The sequence below is a fragment of the Lethenteron reissneri genome, chromosome 34, assembly GCF_015708825.2.
Source record: "Lethenteron reissneri isolate LAM-NWPU_2019-01 chromosome 34, ASM1570882v1, whole genome shotgun sequence".
Lineage (NCBI taxonomy): Eukaryota > Metazoa > Chordata > Hyperoartia > Petromyzontiformes > Petromyzontidae > Lethenteron > Lethenteron reissneri.
In genome coordinates, this window is record NC_083812.1 from 873,859 (window position 1) to 892,494 (window position 18,636).

Sequence of the window (18,636 nt, forward strand, 5' to 3'; positions counted from 1 at the left end):
TTTTCTTGGAATTTGTTTTATTTATGTGTTACCGCAAATAAAAAACCACAAAGCTACAACAATCTTGATTTGAAGCTGTCGTGACTGCAGAAATCCATACTTTTTGGGTCTTTCGGTAAAGTCACGTAGTTAGAAATAAAAATCACGACATTTCGATCGCAACACAAGCGGTCATCAGGCAAAGGAGTCGGCCTCTAAAGGCAAATTGTTTATAGGGGTTTGGGGACGGGCGTAGCCCAAGTGCACCAACACATGAAGCACGGGCGGTGCACGAGTGCCAATGCAGCAACAATGCCAAACGCTGGGGATGCGACATGTCTCGGACCGTGTTCGCGAACACGAGGCAGATCTGAAACACGGCAGAGGCCGACTCCTTTGCCTGATAACAACCGCTTGTGTGGCAATCGAAACGTCGTGATTTATTTTATTTCAAACTACGTGACTTTACCGAAAGAACCAAAGAGTAAGCTACAACAAGTTTCTTTGAATCTTAAATGTAAAAAAATGAGGCCCCACTCCTGTCTGTGGTCGGCATCCGTTTTAAGGTCGAAGGTCAGGAGGTCCTGATCTCCAGACGGAGATGTGTCAGGAGGCAGACTCGGGGTTGTCCACCATCGCCTCTACTGCCTTCTCCTCGGTGCGGCAGGTGTTGTAGGAGCCGCACTTGTCGCACTTCAGGCCCAGCACGTGGAACAGCACCCGGGTGCGCTCCAAGCAGTCATTGCACAGGATCTGGGAACGGATACAATGGGGGGGGGGGGGGGTAACAAAGGGACATCAGCAGCCATGGAAACTGAGGGAAACTGAGCGGGCGTATCGACTCGCAGGCGTCTGACGGGTTGTTGCATTACAAGGCCACGATTGCCTGGCTTCATCCAGCAGTGGATAGATTGTTGCCGACGAGAGCGGCTGGGCAGCTCAAGGGCCATGCACGAGCAATGAGACAGCACTGCCAAGATCCTGGCTCGAAACCTGGGTTTCAGCCTTCGGTGATTGAACCGGTTACTCAAGTGTGGCGAGCCGATGGTGTTTGCAGTCGCCAGTGACTGCAGTAAACAATCATCACGCACGTGACGATTGTGTGCAGTGAGTGGCGATCCATGTGACCACAGGGTGGCGAGCGGGTGGCGAGCGGGTGGCGAGCGGGTGGCGAGCGGCTCACCGTCAGGAGGAGATTCTGGTATTCCTCCGGCATGGGCGTCTGCGCCACCTCCTCGTCCATGTCGCTCCACACGGAGCTCATGGGCACCATGGATCGGGCGCAGAGCGGGCAGCGGTACGCACTGCTCACGTAAAGACAAAGATCCCCCTATAGCCTTAACAGATTGTTGGGGCAAGTGCTGTTAGTAAGTACCTATGAAAGCTGGCACAGTACACGAGGGGGAGGGTGGACAGCATCACGCCCGGCCGCCTTTGTCTCCCTAGTGCCGACATTTACACAATGCACCAGGTACTCATTTGAGGCAGTCAACCGAGGAGAGGGCCAGTATCAGTTCAGACAATCATCACTGGTGCTGGCTTTGAACTCGGGTATCCAGGTTCGTAGAGAAGCGTGCTCACCACTCCACACAGCACCATTACTGTGTCAGCAGCATCACCACCACGATCACAGTCACTCGTCATCCCCACGATCACCAGCAGCAGTCACATCCAGGAGTCATCACCAGGACCACCATCCGCATCGTCCCCACCACTGCACCATTACCACCGGCATCATCACCCGCAGCAGCAGTAGAAGCGCCACTATCTATGCCAACCACCATTCACAATCAACTTGTATCTACAGTGGGTGCACTGAGATGGGTGGCATCCAGAGCTCGCCAGGGCACGGGGCTGTCAGGATGTGGCGAGGAGATGTCACTGCCGACCGTCACTGCCTTCACAAGCGTGGAGAGTTTTCCCTCGGCACTCCACTTGCCTCCCGCACGAAGCGAAACACCCATTTTTGCAATTGGCCAAATATCCCATTGTGTCAGGACCCTCCTTAAAACAAGTCTTGGGACTTTCCATGGTGAACAACCGGCACGATGATTTCCCCACTGGTCGGACAGAAAGCGGCAATCGAGCCATCACCAGCAGCGTCCACCTCAAACAACGTTTAAACGCGACGAGTGAACATCGGCGATTGACACACGAGCCACAAGACAACCGAGCGCTAGTGACGGACACCCGCGAACAACAACAGCAGCGGCAGCAGCAGCACCCCCGCTTCTGCCCACTCACAGCTGCACACTGTGTGAACTACAGCCCCAGTTATGGCTGCCTGCTGTGGACACAGCGTGCAGGTGATGGCTGTGGTTGTTTGCTAGGGGAGGGGGGAAGGTGGTAAGGATGGCGGAGGTGATAATGCCCCCCCCCCAACCCCGCTTCGTGGATGCGGGCGTGGTGGCAGTTGCACGTCCTGCACTCACCTGTATCTCAGCGTCTGCTTGAAGCAAGCACTGGGACACAGACAGACAGACAGAAAGCGGCCAGGTGGTTAGTCATCCGGTGAGATTCACTCAAAGCTGATACGGCCGAGGGAGGAGTGGCGCGTGTATCGTACACGTGGTGCAGCAGGTGGCGTTGGAGGTGGTCGTGGGCTGATTAATTCGTGTTGTGTATTTTATAGACACAAACGCAAGCTGGATTTATATGTATCGTCTAAATGTGACCGCATGTCAACACGCTGCATGGAAACAGTGGGTGTGTTTGTTTTATAGTTTACGGGGCTCTGTTTGAGTGAACGCGATACAAAGCCGATTTACATAGCATATAAAATAAATGCGACAGCATCCCAGAATGCTTTATATATACAGTGGGCGTTTTTATATTACACAGCACGGATGGCTGGGGGAAGAGAGTTCTGTGAATTGTGGTATAATTTAGATGTGCCATCGTTTTGGTTGTGCCATGGTTGTGGTTGTGCCATGGGTGTAGTCATGATGTGGTTGTGCCATGGGTGTAGTCATGATGTGGTTGTGCGGTGGTTGTGGTGTTTGTGGTTGTGCCACGGATATGATCGTGGTGTGGTTGTGGTTGTGCGGCGTGGTTGTGCGGCGTGGGTCACAGTGACACCAGTGCTTGCCTGTGCAGGAGGTGCCCACAAGGCAGAGGCATGGCAGCGTCTCGGGACGTGTGCATATCCTGGAATCCGACAAAACACGCGAGACCAAACAGCACTGGAGATCCGAGTTGAACTCCCGACTACGGCTACCAGAAGTGATATCTGCACCAAGTTCTGCGCAACCTGCTTTAACAACCTGAACAGTCCAGCATGGAGTAGTCAAACATCCTCCTGACAGCATGAAGTAGTCAAACAACCTCCATGCGAGTGGAGGGACCATCATCCAGCAGTGGATGGAAGGGCTGTACATTATATTTCATGAACACGAATCGCCATCATCGTGTGCACCCCTGCATGTGCTCATGTTGCTTAAACACGGATACTTATAGTGCTCGCGAAGAAGAGCCGTTGCCCAAAATGTCATCTGTTGTATATATGTCTGTTTTATATTAAGGCCACGGGATTTTGGACAAATGTGCCCAGTTCGTTTGTTAACTGTGCTTGCGCACCACTGCCAACCCAGCAGAAGCAGCATCACCAAATTATTTGTTGAATGTTGATCATTTGTGAGTTGCATAGGGAAGGTGCTTGATTGCAAAAAATGTATTCTTACGCTCGTGATGCGTGCATCGAATCGCATGCACACGCGCACACACAGTGTGAATAACCAGCCACCACCGCCCAACCTCTCACCTCCATGCACACGGGGCAGTTTTGCCGAGACACGTTCTCCACGCACTGGGGAGAAACGGGGGAGACAAAGAAGGATGGGAAGGTAAGACATGCAGCAGTGACAGGGCAGACACGAGCGTGCGGACATTCTGCGACGTGGAACTCGCTGGATTTGTCACTCCGTCGACTTTCGCGGTTGTGCTGCGCTAGCTCTCCGATGCGATTTCACGTTGCACCGCGCGGCGTATGCCACTATGTCCGACGTTTCGCTCCATGTGCTCAGCTTATTCAGGAACTGAACAGTTTCCTGGCACGCGAACCGAAATGATACCGCCGCCGAAAAACACACGCGCACGAAGCCCTCCAGACAATCCGCCCACAGCGGCCCACAGCTCGGAGGGGTGTTCCCGCCTTCGGGAGTCGGTGCGTGGGGGCAACAGTCATTGTTATCGTGGCCCGAGTAATCCAACACGAGAGAAAGTGGCGGGTCACAATCGTCGGTGAATTAAACGATGGGATAGCCCCGGCTCTACCTTGTGCTTGTCGTGGAGGGAGGTGGGCAGACACAGGTTGCATTTAGAGCAGTGGAAGAAGTTCTCCCTTGGGCCGATCCTGCAAGAGAGACACGCACGGTAACGCTGGGAGGGGCGCACGTCCAGGTCCGGAGAGGATTCTAGCACCCAATGCCAGAAGCCGAGAAACTGCGGCAAAACTCCCAGAACCCGAGATCGGATGGGAGCACAGTAGGACAATGTACACTTGTAGAGGGCATTGCAGAACATATATTGTTGTAATGCACTATGCACCAACGTCTATGCTCCCCACCTTCACCAACCTGAATTGATAACACCAGTGTAACTTGGCAGTGCCTTAAGGAAGCTTCAACTCAAGAGACAAATATCTCTTTCTCCGGTGCATACACACCAAGTGTACGTGTATCCTGGGATGTCTGACATGAGTGGGATAATGTTCCGTTTCTACGTCCAACGTTATTGTCCAACCCAGCAGGATTTCTTTTAACAGGCCATACCCTGCCCATGACACGTGCAAAGAAAAAAGAACGGGTTTCTCAGTGTCACATCATGAGATGAAGTGTCCCTTTGGATTCTCTCGCAGAGCAGTACAACCCTCAGTGTTAGAGAATGGCACAGTGAAGTGGATATCACAGAGCTACTTCTGACGTCCCTTCACGTATCCTCTGGTATACTTTGCCTGACACGTGGACGGTGCTTGTGCACCACTCATTGCAGCAGCCAAATCACCGAACAATGTTTCATTCTGGAACACACAGTAGGCGGCAGCACTTCCCCACGCGCCCTGCCGCCACTTGGACTCATGCTCGTCACGTGACTAGAAAACCGCTATAGCTCATTCGTAAGAGCTGGAATTTTGCCAACTTGAATGCAGAAAGCAATTGTTAAGTCACTCGAGTCCAGGCTGAGGACCCGGTTTAATCACAAGCGGCTGCCTGCATTTGAACCCAGGATCTCAGCGACGCGAGCTCACCCCTCTGACTTCTGCGCCACCCAACCACCTCGGATATTCACATTGTTTCATGTTTTTGGTGGTGACCCTGATCTTCTTAGTTATTATTTTGAAATTATATAAGCCTGCAAGCCGGTGGTAAAGACCCACATCTTTAAACTTGCTTCATGCTGGATATGCGGATATATTTCAATACTTGTTACATTTTTGGTTTTTAAACTTCATCATTTGGGTGCAAGCACTTTTAAATCACCTTGGCAAATGCGAGAAGAAACCGGAGGCGTCCGGCAAGTTTGAAACTGGGGGACAAGGGCGGAGGTGCGAGCATCTCACCTGCAGATTCCGCAAGAGGAGCAGTGGTACTGCTGCTTGTCGCGGTCGTACAGGTGGCAGATGTCGCAGTAGTACTCGCCAAACACGACGCCGCACTGCGTGCACGTCCTGCCCACCTGCACACCGTCAGGTACGCGCCACGTGGACATCGGGACCCACATAGAACTACACACCACGTGTACACCACGTGTACACCAGGACCCGCATAGAACTACACACCACGTGTACACCACGTGTACACCAGGACCCGCATAGAACTACACACCACGTGTACACCACGTGTACACCAGGACCCATCTAGAACTACCGGCATCCCTCCACAACCGTGGAATGTGTCACATGTCGCAGGTGTGCTGGAGGGCCCAGGTGCACACCTGCCCGACTGTATGTGACGTCAGTGTATTTTTATGCTAAAACACAGCACATTCGCACATGAGGGAACACAGGTGGTGTAACTGTCAGTCATCTCAGTCGGTCAACCCAAAACACCTAGGTCTGTCCTGTTACCTCCTGCCATAGAACCTTTGAGATTTCACGTGGCCTCAGTGTGCACCTAGCCTGGCACTAGTGCCGTGGTGTTGTCACAGCCACTTAGTGGCAAATGTTGTTGTTTGGGTACGGGGAGTGGTTGTGGCGTGGTTAGTGCACTTACGAACCCGGCGACTCAAGTTCGATTCCCGCTCATGACCAATAACAGCGGCGAGTATTTCAAGCGGTTCTAGGCCTACCCGAGGTCGACTCGCCCTTAAGTGAGTACCTGCCATGGTTTTGGAGAAACAAGAGGTGGCCGGGCATGGTTTTGGCCACCTACCCTAACCTTCATAGGTGCTCGCTAACAGCACTTACCCCAAGAGTAGTCCATTAAAGGCTACACGGGGGATCTCTATGTTTGGTGAACACATGGGCCAAAGTATGCCTGAACCCAGGTGTGTATTTGCTCAGCTGTGTGTGAGTGAGCATAGAGACCGAGGCATGAACATGGCCCAGGTGAGTACCTGTGTGTGCACAGGTGTGTGTGTGTGTGTCCACGCTCTGAAGGTGTGTACACACCTGCTGGACGGAGCTGCAGCTCGAGCAGCGCACAGTGGTCACCTGGAAGCGGTCCATGGCGTGGTCCTCCTTGTCATCGTGACACAGGCGGCACGGGTAGAAGACATTGCAGCATGGGGCCTGCGTACACACACACAAAGATACCCCCTATAGCCCTAGCAGACTCTTGGGGCCTGCGTACACAAACACAAAGATACCCCCTATAGCCTTAGCAGACTCTTGGGGCCTACGTACACACACACAAAGATACCCCCTATAGCCCTAGCAGACTCTTGGGGCCTACGTACACACACACAAAGATACCCCCTATAGCCTTAGCAGACTCTTGGGGCCTGCGTACACACACACAAAGATACCCCTATAGCCTGAGCAGACTCTTGGGGCCTGCGAACACAAACACAAAGATACCCCCTATAGCCTGAGCAGACTCTCAGGGCAAGTGCTGTTGGAAGCCGCCTATCAAGCCCGGCACGGCACATGAGGGGGTAGGAGGCCAACAACACACCCGGTCGCCTTTGTCTCCCAAGTGGCACTATTTACACACTGCACCAGGTACTCGTTTAAGGCCGAGTCGACCTAGGGGAGGCCCAGCACTGGTTCATATAATTGTCACTGGTGTGTGCTGTGAGCAGGAATCAAACTTGAGTTGCCTGGTTTGCAGCGCAGCGTGCTCGCCACTGCGCCACCGCTCACACACACCAACAGGGGGACTACTCCCACCTGGAACTTCAACCTCGGAGATGAACTGCCTGATGTTTAAAGGCAAGGGCACTCTCTGTTAGAAAGACAAATACTTCGTTTTAGCACAAGATGCACTGTACGCAAAGTAACCTACAGTTCACGGGCATTGGGATTTAAACAAGGCGCGGACTGCTGGCGAGGCCTCTGAGTGTCTACACTGGCCCACAGGGTGCGTGTCTGTAACCTAAGCTGCTGAAAAGATGCCATCCCAGAAGAACGTGTGGCTGATGTGACGTGTCAATATGAAATATAAAGTTGTTTTTGTTACATGGAGGGGCAGATGCGGGATGCAGGCGTTTTATCTGCCGATATATCTGAAAGCCACAAGCCCGCACTTTTCCGATTAGTGTCAAATGAAGGTTACGTGATGACTGTGGAAATACGTTTCCTTACCGTGTCATGTCAAGCATCACAGTAATAATGTCGTAATGTGCAGCGAACACACGTCTCTCATGAAGTGTTCCTGGAGTATCGCAGAGTTCCACTATTGCTGTTTGCACCTGACAAATTAACATTGTAGCTCGTACACATTTGCAGTCGTGTATACTCTCTATGCGGGTGTCACTGAAGAGCACACCTCGCCCGCCGCGCGATTAGCACGATTGGCTACGTACGGTGCGAACGAAGTTCAACACACACCACACATGCGTCTAGCTATAAAGTTGCCCTGCTCATCCACACGAATCACGCCACTCGCACCCGCCTCCTCGTCCTGCCAACTGCACTTGGAGCCACAAGGCCACGTGCCCCTCTAATCAAAGCCATAAACATTTTATATTCACTTTGATTAACAGCCAGTGACTGGTAGCATACACAAATAAACACATTGAAGATTTTAACCTCAACCTACGTTGTCGTAAATTACAAACTAAAGGAAAACGCTTCGAGGAGGAATATTTAGCCAATATACTGACGCTCTCACACGACAGCCAAGAAGTGATGACGTCACTCGTGCCAGGCTAGGTGCTCCGATCTTCACACGAACACGACACGTGCACGCACTGGGTGAATGAGGGCCTCCCTACCCCCTCACAGCGTGAGGGGTCCCATGTGGGGTGGGTGGGTAGGTTTCACCATACTTCACCACGCTGGTCCATGTGGGTGTGTAGGGTTAACCATACTTCACCACGCTGGTCCATGTGGGTGGGTAGGATTCACCATACTTCACCACGCTGGTCCATGTGGGTGGGTAGGATTCACCATACTTCACCACGCTGGTCCATGTGGGTGTGTAGGATTCACCATACTTCGCCACGCTGGTCCATGTGGGTGTGTAGGATTCACCATACTTCACCACGCTGGTCCATGTGGTGGGTAGGATTCACCATACTTCACCACGCTGGTCCATGTGGGTGGGTAGGATTCACCATACTTCACCACGCTGGTCCATGTGGGTGTGTAGGATTCACCATACTTCACCACGCTGGTCCATGTGGGTGTGTAGGATTCACCATACTTCACCACGCTGGTCCATGTGGGTGTGTAGGATTCACCATACTTCACCACGCTGGTCCATGTGGTGGGTAGGATTCACCATACTTCACCACGCTGGTCCATGTGGGTGTGTAGGATTCACCATACTTCACCACGCTGGTCCATGTGGGTGTGTAGGATTCACCATACTTCACCACGCTGGTCCATGTGGGTGTGTAGGATTCACCATACTTCGCCACGCTGGTCCATGTGGTGGGTAGGATTCACCATACTTCACCACGCTGGTCCATGTGGGTGTGTAGGATTCACCATACTTCACCACGCTGGTCCATGTGGTGGGTAGGATTCACCATACTTCACCACGCTGGTCCATGTGGGTGTGTAGGATTCACCATACTTCACCACGCTGGTCCATGTGGGTGGGTAGGATTCACCATACTTCACCACGCTGGTCCATGTGGTGTGTAGGATTCACCATACTTCACCACGCTGGTCCATGTGGTGGGTAGGCTTCACCATACTTCACCACGCTGGTCCATGTGGTGTGTAGGATTCACCATACTTCACCACGCTGGTCCATGTGGGTGTGTAGGATTCACCATACTTCACCACGCTGGTCCCTGTGGGAGGGTAGGCTTCACCATACTTCACCACGCAGGCCACGCGGCCGCGACTCCTCTGCGCTTTAACGTCCGATCGCAATCGACTCCGTGTACGACTTTTAACACCGCGCGAATTCGCCGAACAACCATTGCCAAATGGTTCAATTGTAATTCCTCCAAGCCTAAAAATGTTGGTCCGAAGGCCGCACGCAGAGCGACGTCGGAGATTAGCGGGAACGGGGGTGGGGGGGGGTCCCAGTGGTCTCCCCGGGGGCACCGGGGCCCCGCCGGGGGTTGGGAGGCCACCGGGCCGCTACCTGCAGCTCGCAGCCGCGCTGGTAGTGGCGGCACTGGCCCGCGCTGCGCGCCATGCCCACCGCGGCCCCGTCTCCACGTGCACCGGGAGGCGCCTCCTTCCTCGGCCTCGCCTGGAAGGGACGCGGAGATGGGGGCCGCCTGCCCGGGCAGCCCGGGCAGCCCGGCCCGGAGCGCCCCCTGGCGACCGGGTCGTGCTACTGAGTAGCGACTCTCAATGATTACACTGCGTTGTTATTCTACTCCGTTCTCGCGGACCATGACGGCGATTGATCGCAATGCGTGCAGGAGCTGAATGTCAATGTCGAGGTCTACGAGCCCCGGGGCCACAGCGGGTTGCTGGATGGTCCGTAGTTTGTGTTGCATGGCCACAATCGCACTGCTGTGGCTCGTCTTTAATCTATATCTGCGTATCTATGGGTATCACGATATGTTTTGAGTCTCTACGGGTCTCTGTGTATCACCATGAGTCTATGTGCATGTATATCGATGGGTTGCGGTATTGTCCGTAGTTTGTGTTGCATGGCCACAATCGCACTGCCGTGGCTCCTGTCTTTCATTTTCAACTTATGAAGAAGTTGCTGCGGTTCTGATGCGGATGACGGTTCCGTTAACAGTGTGTAGCAGGAGGAATGGCAAAGCGAGGAGGCGCGATGATGACAGTGCTTGCGTCTGGAACGAGGAGTTTATTCTGGAAGTCCGCGCTCTTCCACTCTGTTGGCCAGCAGCGTGAACCCACAGGGTGAGATTCTAGGGTGGTGACAGCAGCAGCAGCGTGAACCCACAGGGTGAGATTCTAGGGTGGCAGCAGCAGCATGAACCCACAGGGTGAGATTCTAGGGTGGTGACAGCAGCAGCAGCGTGAACCAACAGGGTGAGATTCTAGGGTGGCAGCAGCAGCATGAACCCACAGGGTGAGATTCTAGGGTGGCAGCAGCAGCGTGAACCAACAGGGTGAGATTCTAGGGTGGCAGCAGCAGCGTGAACCCACAGGGTGAGATTCTAGGGTGGTGACAGCAGCATGAACCCACAGGGTGAGATTCTAGGGTGGCAGCAGCAGCATGAACCCACAGGGTGAGATTCTAGGGTGGTGGCAGCAGCAGCAGCGTGAACCCACAGGGTGAGATTCTAGGGTGGCAGCAGCAGCAGCGTGAACCCACAGGGTGAGATTCTAGGGTGGTGACAGCAGCAGCATGAACCCACAGGGTGAGATTCTAGGGTGGTGGCAGCAGCAGCACGAACCCACAGGGTGAGATTCTAGGGTGGTGGCAGCAGCAGCAGCGTGAACCCACAGGGTGAGATTCTAGGGTGGTGGCAGCAGCAGCACGAACCCACAGGGTGAGATTCTAGGGTGGTGGCAGCAGCAGCACGAACCCACAGGGTGAGATTCTAGGGTGGTGGCAGCAGCAGCACGAACCCACAGGGTGAGATTCTAGGGTGGTGGCAGCAGCAGCACGAACCCACAGGGTGAGATTCTAGGGTGGTGGCAGCAGCAGCACGAACCCACAGGGTGAGATTCTAGGGTGGTGGCAGCAGCAGCACGAACCCACAGGGTGAGATTCTAGGGTGGTGGCAGCAGCAGCAGCGTGAACCCACAGGGTGAGATTCTAGGGTGGTGGCAGCAGCAGCACGAACCCACAGGGTGAGATTCTAGGGTGGTGGCAGCAGCAGCACGAACCCACAGGGTGAGATTCTAGGGTGGTGGCAGCAGCAGCACGAACCCACAGGGTGAGATTCTAGGGTGGTGGCAGCAGCAGCACGAACCCACAGGGTGAGATTCTAGGGTGGTGGCAGCAGCAGCACGAACCCACAGGGTGAGATTCTAGGGTGGTGGCAGCAGCAGCACGAACCCACAGGGTGAGATTCTAGGGTGGTGGCAGCAGCAGCACGAACCCACAGGGTCAGATTCTAGGGTGGTGGCAGCAGCAGCAGCACGGACCCAGAAAGAACAACTCTCCACTCGAGTAGTCGGCGGCGAGGGACATTGTTGAGGTCTTGGTTGACGATGGTTGTAGGCGGTTGTCATTGGCAAGAACGTGTGATCTCCCTTGTCGCGGGTCGCACGATGTCTCTCTCTGGGGTGATTTGGTGGCAGAATGTTCGCCGGAACGGGGGGCCAAGGGGTTGGTGTTCGTTTCAGTGCTCCGAGTGTGATGCGCATCGCGTTATCTGATGGTGCATCTGGCAGTGTTGTGTAGAGATCCGGGGCCGGGCTGGAGCCCAGTGACTCCGAGTGGATCAGCGAGAGGGCGACAGTTCTCAGCACAACAGTGGAGGCGCCGCCGGGTCGTTCCTGCACGCTTCTGCAACAGGACGAGTTTTTTGGAATTGGTCTTTTCTCAGATTTGTTGTTTGCGGCGCTTGAAGGCCATGCGTATATTCACGATGATCTCTCGCATTGCCTAACAGCGAACATAACATCAACTCAACGCATTCGTCAATGACATTCATGAAATTCACGACACGCCGACTACTATCTATTTTCTTTAAAGCCACGCAGTGATATTGACGAATATTGAGTTAACCGTGCTTGTGCACCACTGCCGACGGCGCAGCAGCAGCAGCAGCATCGGCACCACATTCATTGTTTAAATGCCTGAATGTTTGTCACAGACTAAATAATGATACCGATGATGATTCTGTTGCTGCTACCGATGATGATACTAATGATGATTCCGATGATGATGCTACTCCTAACTATGGTTGATAATGATAATGGTTATGATTCTGTTGTTTGTGTTCCGAATGGTGATGACAACGCTACTTTAGCTGCTGCTGATGCTGCTGCTGATGCTGCTGATGCTGCTGCTGATGCTGCTGCTGATGCTGCTGAGCCCAGCTGGGTGTCCATTCTCAGCTCGGCGAGATCAGAGGCGGCTGAGCGGGGGAAGGGAGGAGGGGAGGGGTGTTGGGGGATTCAAGGTGGGGGGAGGGGTTGGTGGACAGATTTCGGGACGGATCAATGGTGTGTATGTCGAGTCCGTCTTAAAAGAGTGGCTGGTGCGGTGTGTAAACATCGGCACTATGGAGACAAAGGCGGTCGGGCGTGTTGCTGGCAACAGATCCCCCCCCCACCTCGTGTCATCCTAAATAGGTGCTTGCTAACAGCACTTTCCCCAACAGTCTGTTAAGGCTATACGAAGGATAATTTATCTTTGCATGTGTGTGTGTGTATATCCTTATGTGTCTGTAAAAGTTTATACGCGACTACGTGTGCCTATATTGTAAATGTGTGAGAATATGATTGTTAGTTTAACACGGAGGCTTTCGCGACCAATGCTATTTACACGGGCATATGCACCTGCCTGTGTGTGTGGGGAGCGGTGGCGCTGCGGTTAGCACGATGCGCGGCAAACACAGCCTCCTGAATTAGAGTCTCGCCCACAGCAAGCACCAGTGACAATCATCTGAACCGGTCCCGGGCCTGCCTGAGATCGACTCAGCCTCAAATGAGTAGCTGGTGCAATGTGTAAGCATCGCCACTCGGGAAACAAAGACGACCGGGCGTGGTTCTGGCCACCCACTCCCTGGTGTGCCATGCCGGCCTTCATAGGTGCTACTCGCTAACAGCACTTGCCCCAACAGTCTGTGGAGGCTATATGGGGGATCTTCGTCTTTGCATGTGTGTGGAGCCGCAGGACGGGATGAGCCCCTTATTTATCCGCTCCTTTTGTCGCAGCTATAGCTGTGGGGGCAGCAGCACAATCGGATTAGTGATGTGTGCATCTCCGCAGCGCACGCGTGTGGGGCGACGGGGCAGCGAATGTGGCTGGGGGGAGTTTGGCGGCAGGAGGGTGGGGGGGGGGGAGTAAGAGGGGGAGGCGGGGAGGGCGAGAGAAGGAGGGGACACGGTCTTCAGATCTCTCCTTAAACCCCCGGGGGAGCGCGCCCAACGCGTGCCGAACCGCGGGGGGCGGTGGGGGTGGGGGGCTCGGGATGGCAGCAGCAGCAGCAGCAGGAGGAGGAGGAGAGAGGGTCTCAGCCGGATCCTGACAAACATCAAACTTTTTTTTCTCTCCCCCTCCGACAGCGAGCACGTGACGTGCCTCCACTCACTCATCCGCCCCCCACTCACCCACTCGCTCGCTCACTCCTCGTCGACACTCCCACAGCCCCCGATGGAAGCTTTCACACACACCCAGCCCCCCTCACAGCGACCCTCAGCTACCCCCACGCGAGCCCATTCATGGCTGTAAAATGCGCTTCATCTAGCCCCTGTTTCGGTGATTGAATCCTGATCGAATTATCCGACTTCCCGGATTCTTTTGCCCGCGTGGCTGGGGAGGAGGAGGAGGGGGGCACATATGCCGCACGGACCCAGCGCGCCCTTCCTCCACACGTGTACACACACGCGCGTGTACACACACACGCGTGTACACACACACGCGTGTACACACACGCGCGTGTACACACACACGCGTGTACACACACACGCGTGTACTCAGACAAAGATCCCAATCCCCTCCTCCTGTCGTCACGCGATCCCTTAGACTGCCAGGGTGAGTGACACCCACGCACAAAGACAAAGGTCCCCCGCTTCAGCCTTCACAGACTGCTGGGGCAAATGTTGTTAGCGAGTAGCACCTATGAAGGCCGGCACGACCGCCTATGTCTCCGGAGTGGCGATGTTTACACATAATTTAAGGCTGAGTCGACTTAAGGAAACCCAGCACTGGTTCAGATAATCGTCACTGATGCTGACCGTCTGCGGGAATCGACCTCGGGTCGCTGCACTACCGCTCCGGACTATACATATATATACATATATATATACACGCACACACCGTTTAACAACACACAACTGCAGGTGTGCATTACATGCACATAATTTATGCGACACAACCACCAGTTAAGCAAAACTGCACCATGATCATTTTGACGGAGGCTTCGCAACCACCAATACATTGAGACAAAATGCTGCCAACCGACCGGGTAGCAGTGAGACAAAGACACACGACTGGAGACCGGTTTCGTTGATATTAGGATTCATCAGTTATATTACATAATGAACGCTCACCACTGTCACCCGCCTCTTGGAGCCTCGTGTATGGGCGGGAGAAAGATTTTATCTTTGCCCTATGGGGAACCCATCAACACGTGGCGAATGGCGACTATTATTGGGATCTGCATGCAAACGACGACAAAACACCCACCACGTCATATAACAGTCGTTCTGGCCAAGAGCTACCACCAACTACCTTTGTCTCCGAAGGGCTGATGTATGGATTTTTAACTTCTTTCGCACCGTACGTAGACAACCGCGCTAATCGGGAGGTGGTCTATAGTGCGCACGACGCACCAATTTAACGCTGAGTCGACATTTAATCGAGTTAGTTCGAGATACCAGGACCCGGACTCAAGTCACTCTGGGATCGGAGCGCAATGCTCAAACCGCAACGCCACCACTCTCCCTGACTTACACACACAACGCTATTAACAACACTCGTGCCTCATTAAGTCGTGGTGATGTCACCACAGCGCTTGTGTCAGGCTAGGTGTACTTTGATGCCACGTGAAGTGTAAAACAACTTTCTGGCAGGAGGTGACGGGACTGACCCAGGTGCCATGGGTTGACTGACTGATATGACTGGCAGATAGACCACCTGTACTCCCCACTATGCCAACGTGCTGTGTTTTAGTCACCCGGCGCTCCGCTCGTTGTTGTGAGCGTCGCTCCTCTGTCCTCCGTTATTCCTGGAGGGCGACTGCCTCCAAATGCCCAGTCGCGTTCTTCACGAGGCCGATATTGACACCGCTGGTATCAGTCATCAGCAAGTCCACTCGGCTACACATCCTCCTGTACCACATCAGTACATCCATTCCCAAGCCCGTACAGCGCCTATTTAGCCCCCTCTATCCGACCAAGCAGAAACTGTTTGGGCATGCAATGGCTGGGCATGCAGGCTACATGACCTAGCCAACGCAGCCTCGCCTGCCGGAAGAGCTCACAGGTGATGGAGCTGTGCCCAGATCTACCTAGGATATTCGAGCTTTTCACACAATCCAGCCGGGTTAAACCCGGGATGGATCAGAGGCAGGATTACAGGACTGCATTGCCAGTGCTATAATTACAGCAGCCACGTTCGCAACTTCTGGCAAACCCAGCCCTTGCTCCATAGTTGTTTATGTAATGTTTTGTAAACCATTAGCAAAGTCTGTCACGAGACGAAGACATTCCTGCCTGGAGCTCTCGCAGAGCGCAGCGCATCATCTCGTGGGCAAGGGGACGTCTTCTGGAAGATGATGTCACGTGACTTCTTCTGAGATCCCTTAACTTGCCTCTCGTCCACACTCCTCGCAGTAATCGTGAGCGTCGTTCATCATCATCATCAATTCTATTAGGTCAGATCGCGTGTAGGTAGCAATGTGAATCTCTTAATTATAACCCTCCATCACCCGACAGAGCCAATTCAATTAACGTTTCGCGTCGGCAAATGTGCCAACAGATTTGGGTTTTCAGCAAAACGCGATGAGGATGAAGGTTAAAAAGCCCGCAGGATTTTGACAATATTGTACGACGTTTCGCTGGAGCCTACAACTCGCATCAACAGGCGCTCACAAAACCCTCAGCTCCCCCGTCACGGAGCTCACTGACCAGGACGAGCGTGCAGGTGAACCGGTGACATATCTCGAGCTGATTGCTGATTGATTGGTTTTGATTTTCAGTTTAGATGAGTGCCATTAAGGTGAATGTATTTCGTGGTTGGTGAGAATTGGCTCTCAGTAAGTATGTTCACGCTGAGCGGATAAACTGCGTGCTCATGTGTCGCCGTATCGACACGGCTCTCGCTGCAGCGACTCACGGGCCCTGCGATGGAGATGCCTGTCACGTGACAACCAATGCACACGTGTTTACAACGCAGGGCTAACACAAGTCGTATTGAAGTGACGCATCACGTTTAATGTGATGCACTTCGAGTGTATTAACTCGCTACAGTTGAGAACCCGGTTTAGCCTCAACTCACTCTGTGTGTGTGTCTACGGGTCTCTCCGTTAGTCTATTGGTCTATGTATGAGTCTACGGGTCTCTGTGTAAGGTCTCATATCCACGTGGCACGACCTCTCCCCTCAAAGGTCGGAGTTCAGGTCAAGGTCACAGCGCTACCACAAGGGTCAGGATACAAGTCAAGGTCACAGCGCTACTACAAGATGCAGGGTACGGGTCAAGTTCACAGCGCTACTACAAGGGTCAAGGTACAGGTCAAGTTCACAGCGCTACTACAAGAGGCAGGGTACAGGTCAAGTTCACAGCGCTACTACAAGGGGCAGGGTACAGGTCAAGGTCACAGCGCTACTACAAGGGTCAAGGTACAGGTCAAGTTCACAGCGCTACTACAAGGGGCAGGGTACAGGTCAAGTTCACAGCGCTACTACAAGGGGCAGGGTACAGGTCAAGGTCACAGCGCTACTACAAGGGTCAAGGTACAGGTCAAGTTCACAGCGCTACTACAAGGGGCAGGGTACAGGTCAAGTTCACAGCGCTACTACGAGGGGCAGGGTACAGGTCAAGTTCACAGCGCTACTACAAGAGGCAGGGTACAGGTCAAGGTCACATCACTACTACAAGGGGCAGGGTACGGGTCAAGTTCACAGCGCTACTACAAGGGGCAGGGTACAGGTCAAGTTCACAGCGCTACTACAAGGGGCAGGGTACAGGTCAAGGTCACAGCGCTACTACGAGGGGCAGGGTACAGGTCAAGTTCACAGCGCTACTACAAGAGGCAGGGTACAGGTCAAGGTCACATCACTACTACAAGAGGCAGGGTACAGGTCAAGGTCACAGCGCTACCACAGGAAGCCCTGTCGATGGCCGAAGGGGCGAGAGAAGCGGGGTCGAGTCGGGGGTGTGGAGGAGAGTGGACGTAGAGAGGAGTCGAGTGGAGACAGCATTTCATTTATTTTTAGTCAAAGGTCGAGGGAGCGAGGTGGGGGTAGCCCACAGGGGGAATGGTACCAACGATGGGTGCAGGGACACAAGCAGACGGGGATATCTTGATAGGATGACACTGGAACATCGCGACAGGTGGACACAGGGCTACGGGGACACAGGTGTGATGGTCAGGTGGCACAAGGGGTGTGTAAGGGGTTGCGGTGACACGAGGAACGAGATGGTGCAGTGGTGCGGGGTAAGGAACACTGAAGACACGGGGACACGGGGGCAGCACCTGCGGGTAGAATCTCGCGGGGGGGGGGCGGGACGAGTTACGAGGCGCACCTGCCAGGCACGTGCGCGTGTTTGTCCGTGTGCGTGCCTGCGCGTGTGTGCGTGTGTGTTTGTGTGTTCGTGTACGCGCGTGTGTGTGTGTTTGTGTACGTGCGTGTGTGCGTGTGTGTGTGCGTGTGTTTTGTGTACGTGTGTGTGTGTGCGTGCGTGTTTGTGTACGTATGTGTGTGTGTGCGTGTGTGCGTGTGTGTGTACGTGTGTGTGTGTGTGTGTACGTGTGTGCGTGGGGAGCGGTAGTGTAGCAGTTCGCGCGCTCCCCTCCTAAACCGGCGACCCGAGTCCGACTCTCGCTCACGGCCAACACCAGCGACGATTATCTGAACCAGTCCCGGGCCTCCCCTTGGTCAACTTAGCCACAAATGAGTTCCTGGTGCGATGCGTAAAAAACATCGCCATTAGGGAGTCGAAAGCAGCCGTGCGTGGTGCTGGCCACCCACCCCCTCGTGTGCCGTGCCGGCCTTCATAGGTGCTGCTCGATAACAGCACTTGCCCCAGCAGTCTGTTTAAGGCTATACGGGGAATCTGTGCCTTTGTCTCTTACGTGTGCCTGTGATTATATGTGTGTTTGTTTACGTCGGTTGTAAATTCACTATTCAGTGCGCACTCGTATGTACGTATGTCAGTGTGTTTGTGCGTGCGCCTGTGTGTGATTTAGTGTTTGAGCGCGTGTGTGCGTGTGTGTTTAAGTAGGTTGTAAATTAACTATTTATTAGGCGCGTGTGTGTATGTGTGTC

General features: G+C 53.9%; 2 protein-coding genes across 2 annotated transcripts in view; one reads left to right on the forward strand and one right to left on the reverse strand.

Annotated features, from left to right (window-relative positions):
- LOC133350513 (RING finger and CHY zinc finger domain-containing protein 1-like) lies at positions 1 to 9,845 on the reverse strand. The gene is made up of 9 exons (XM_061564871.1): positions 9,681 to 9,845; positions 6,587 to 6,706; positions 5,537 to 5,652; positions 4,252 to 4,330; positions 3,740 to 3,784; positions 3,068 to 3,126; positions 2,412 to 2,441; positions 1,163 to 1,283; positions 1 to 732 (listed from the first exon to the last, which is right to left on the reverse strand). Exons 1-9 carry the CDS (start codon positions 9,732 to 9,734, stop codon positions 586 to 588), a joined length of 771 nt encoding a protein of 256 aa, XP_061420855.1. The 5' UTR covers positions 9,735 to 9,845; the 3' UTR covers positions 1 to 585.
- The window catches only part of LOC133350486 (putative lysozyme-like protein), a 19,303-nt gene continuing 10,399 nt past the window's right edge, over positions 9,733 to 18,636 (forward strand). Inside the window, exon 1 of the mRNA XM_061564825.1 lies at positions 9,733 to 9,861. Coding sequence (XP_061420809.1) covers positions 9,733 to 9,861 — 129 coding nt within the window. The remainder of the gene's footprint in view (positions 9,862 to 18,636) is intronic.

Excerpts from the sequence above, each read along its gene's own strand:
- LOC133350513 (XM_061564871.1), bottom strand. The coding sequence starts at position 9,734 with ATGGCGCGCAGCGCGGGCCAGTGCCGCCACTACCAGCGCGGCTGCGAG. Across the intron at positions 5,653-6,586 it reads GCTGCAGCTCCGTCCAGCAG|GTGGGCAGGACGTGCACGCA; the intron begins GTGTGTACACAC and ends GACGGTGTGCAG. Across the intron at positions 733-1,162 it reads ACCAGAATCTCCTCCTGACG|ATCCTGTGCAATGACTGCTT; the intron begins GTGAGCCGCTCG and ends ATCCGTTCCCAG.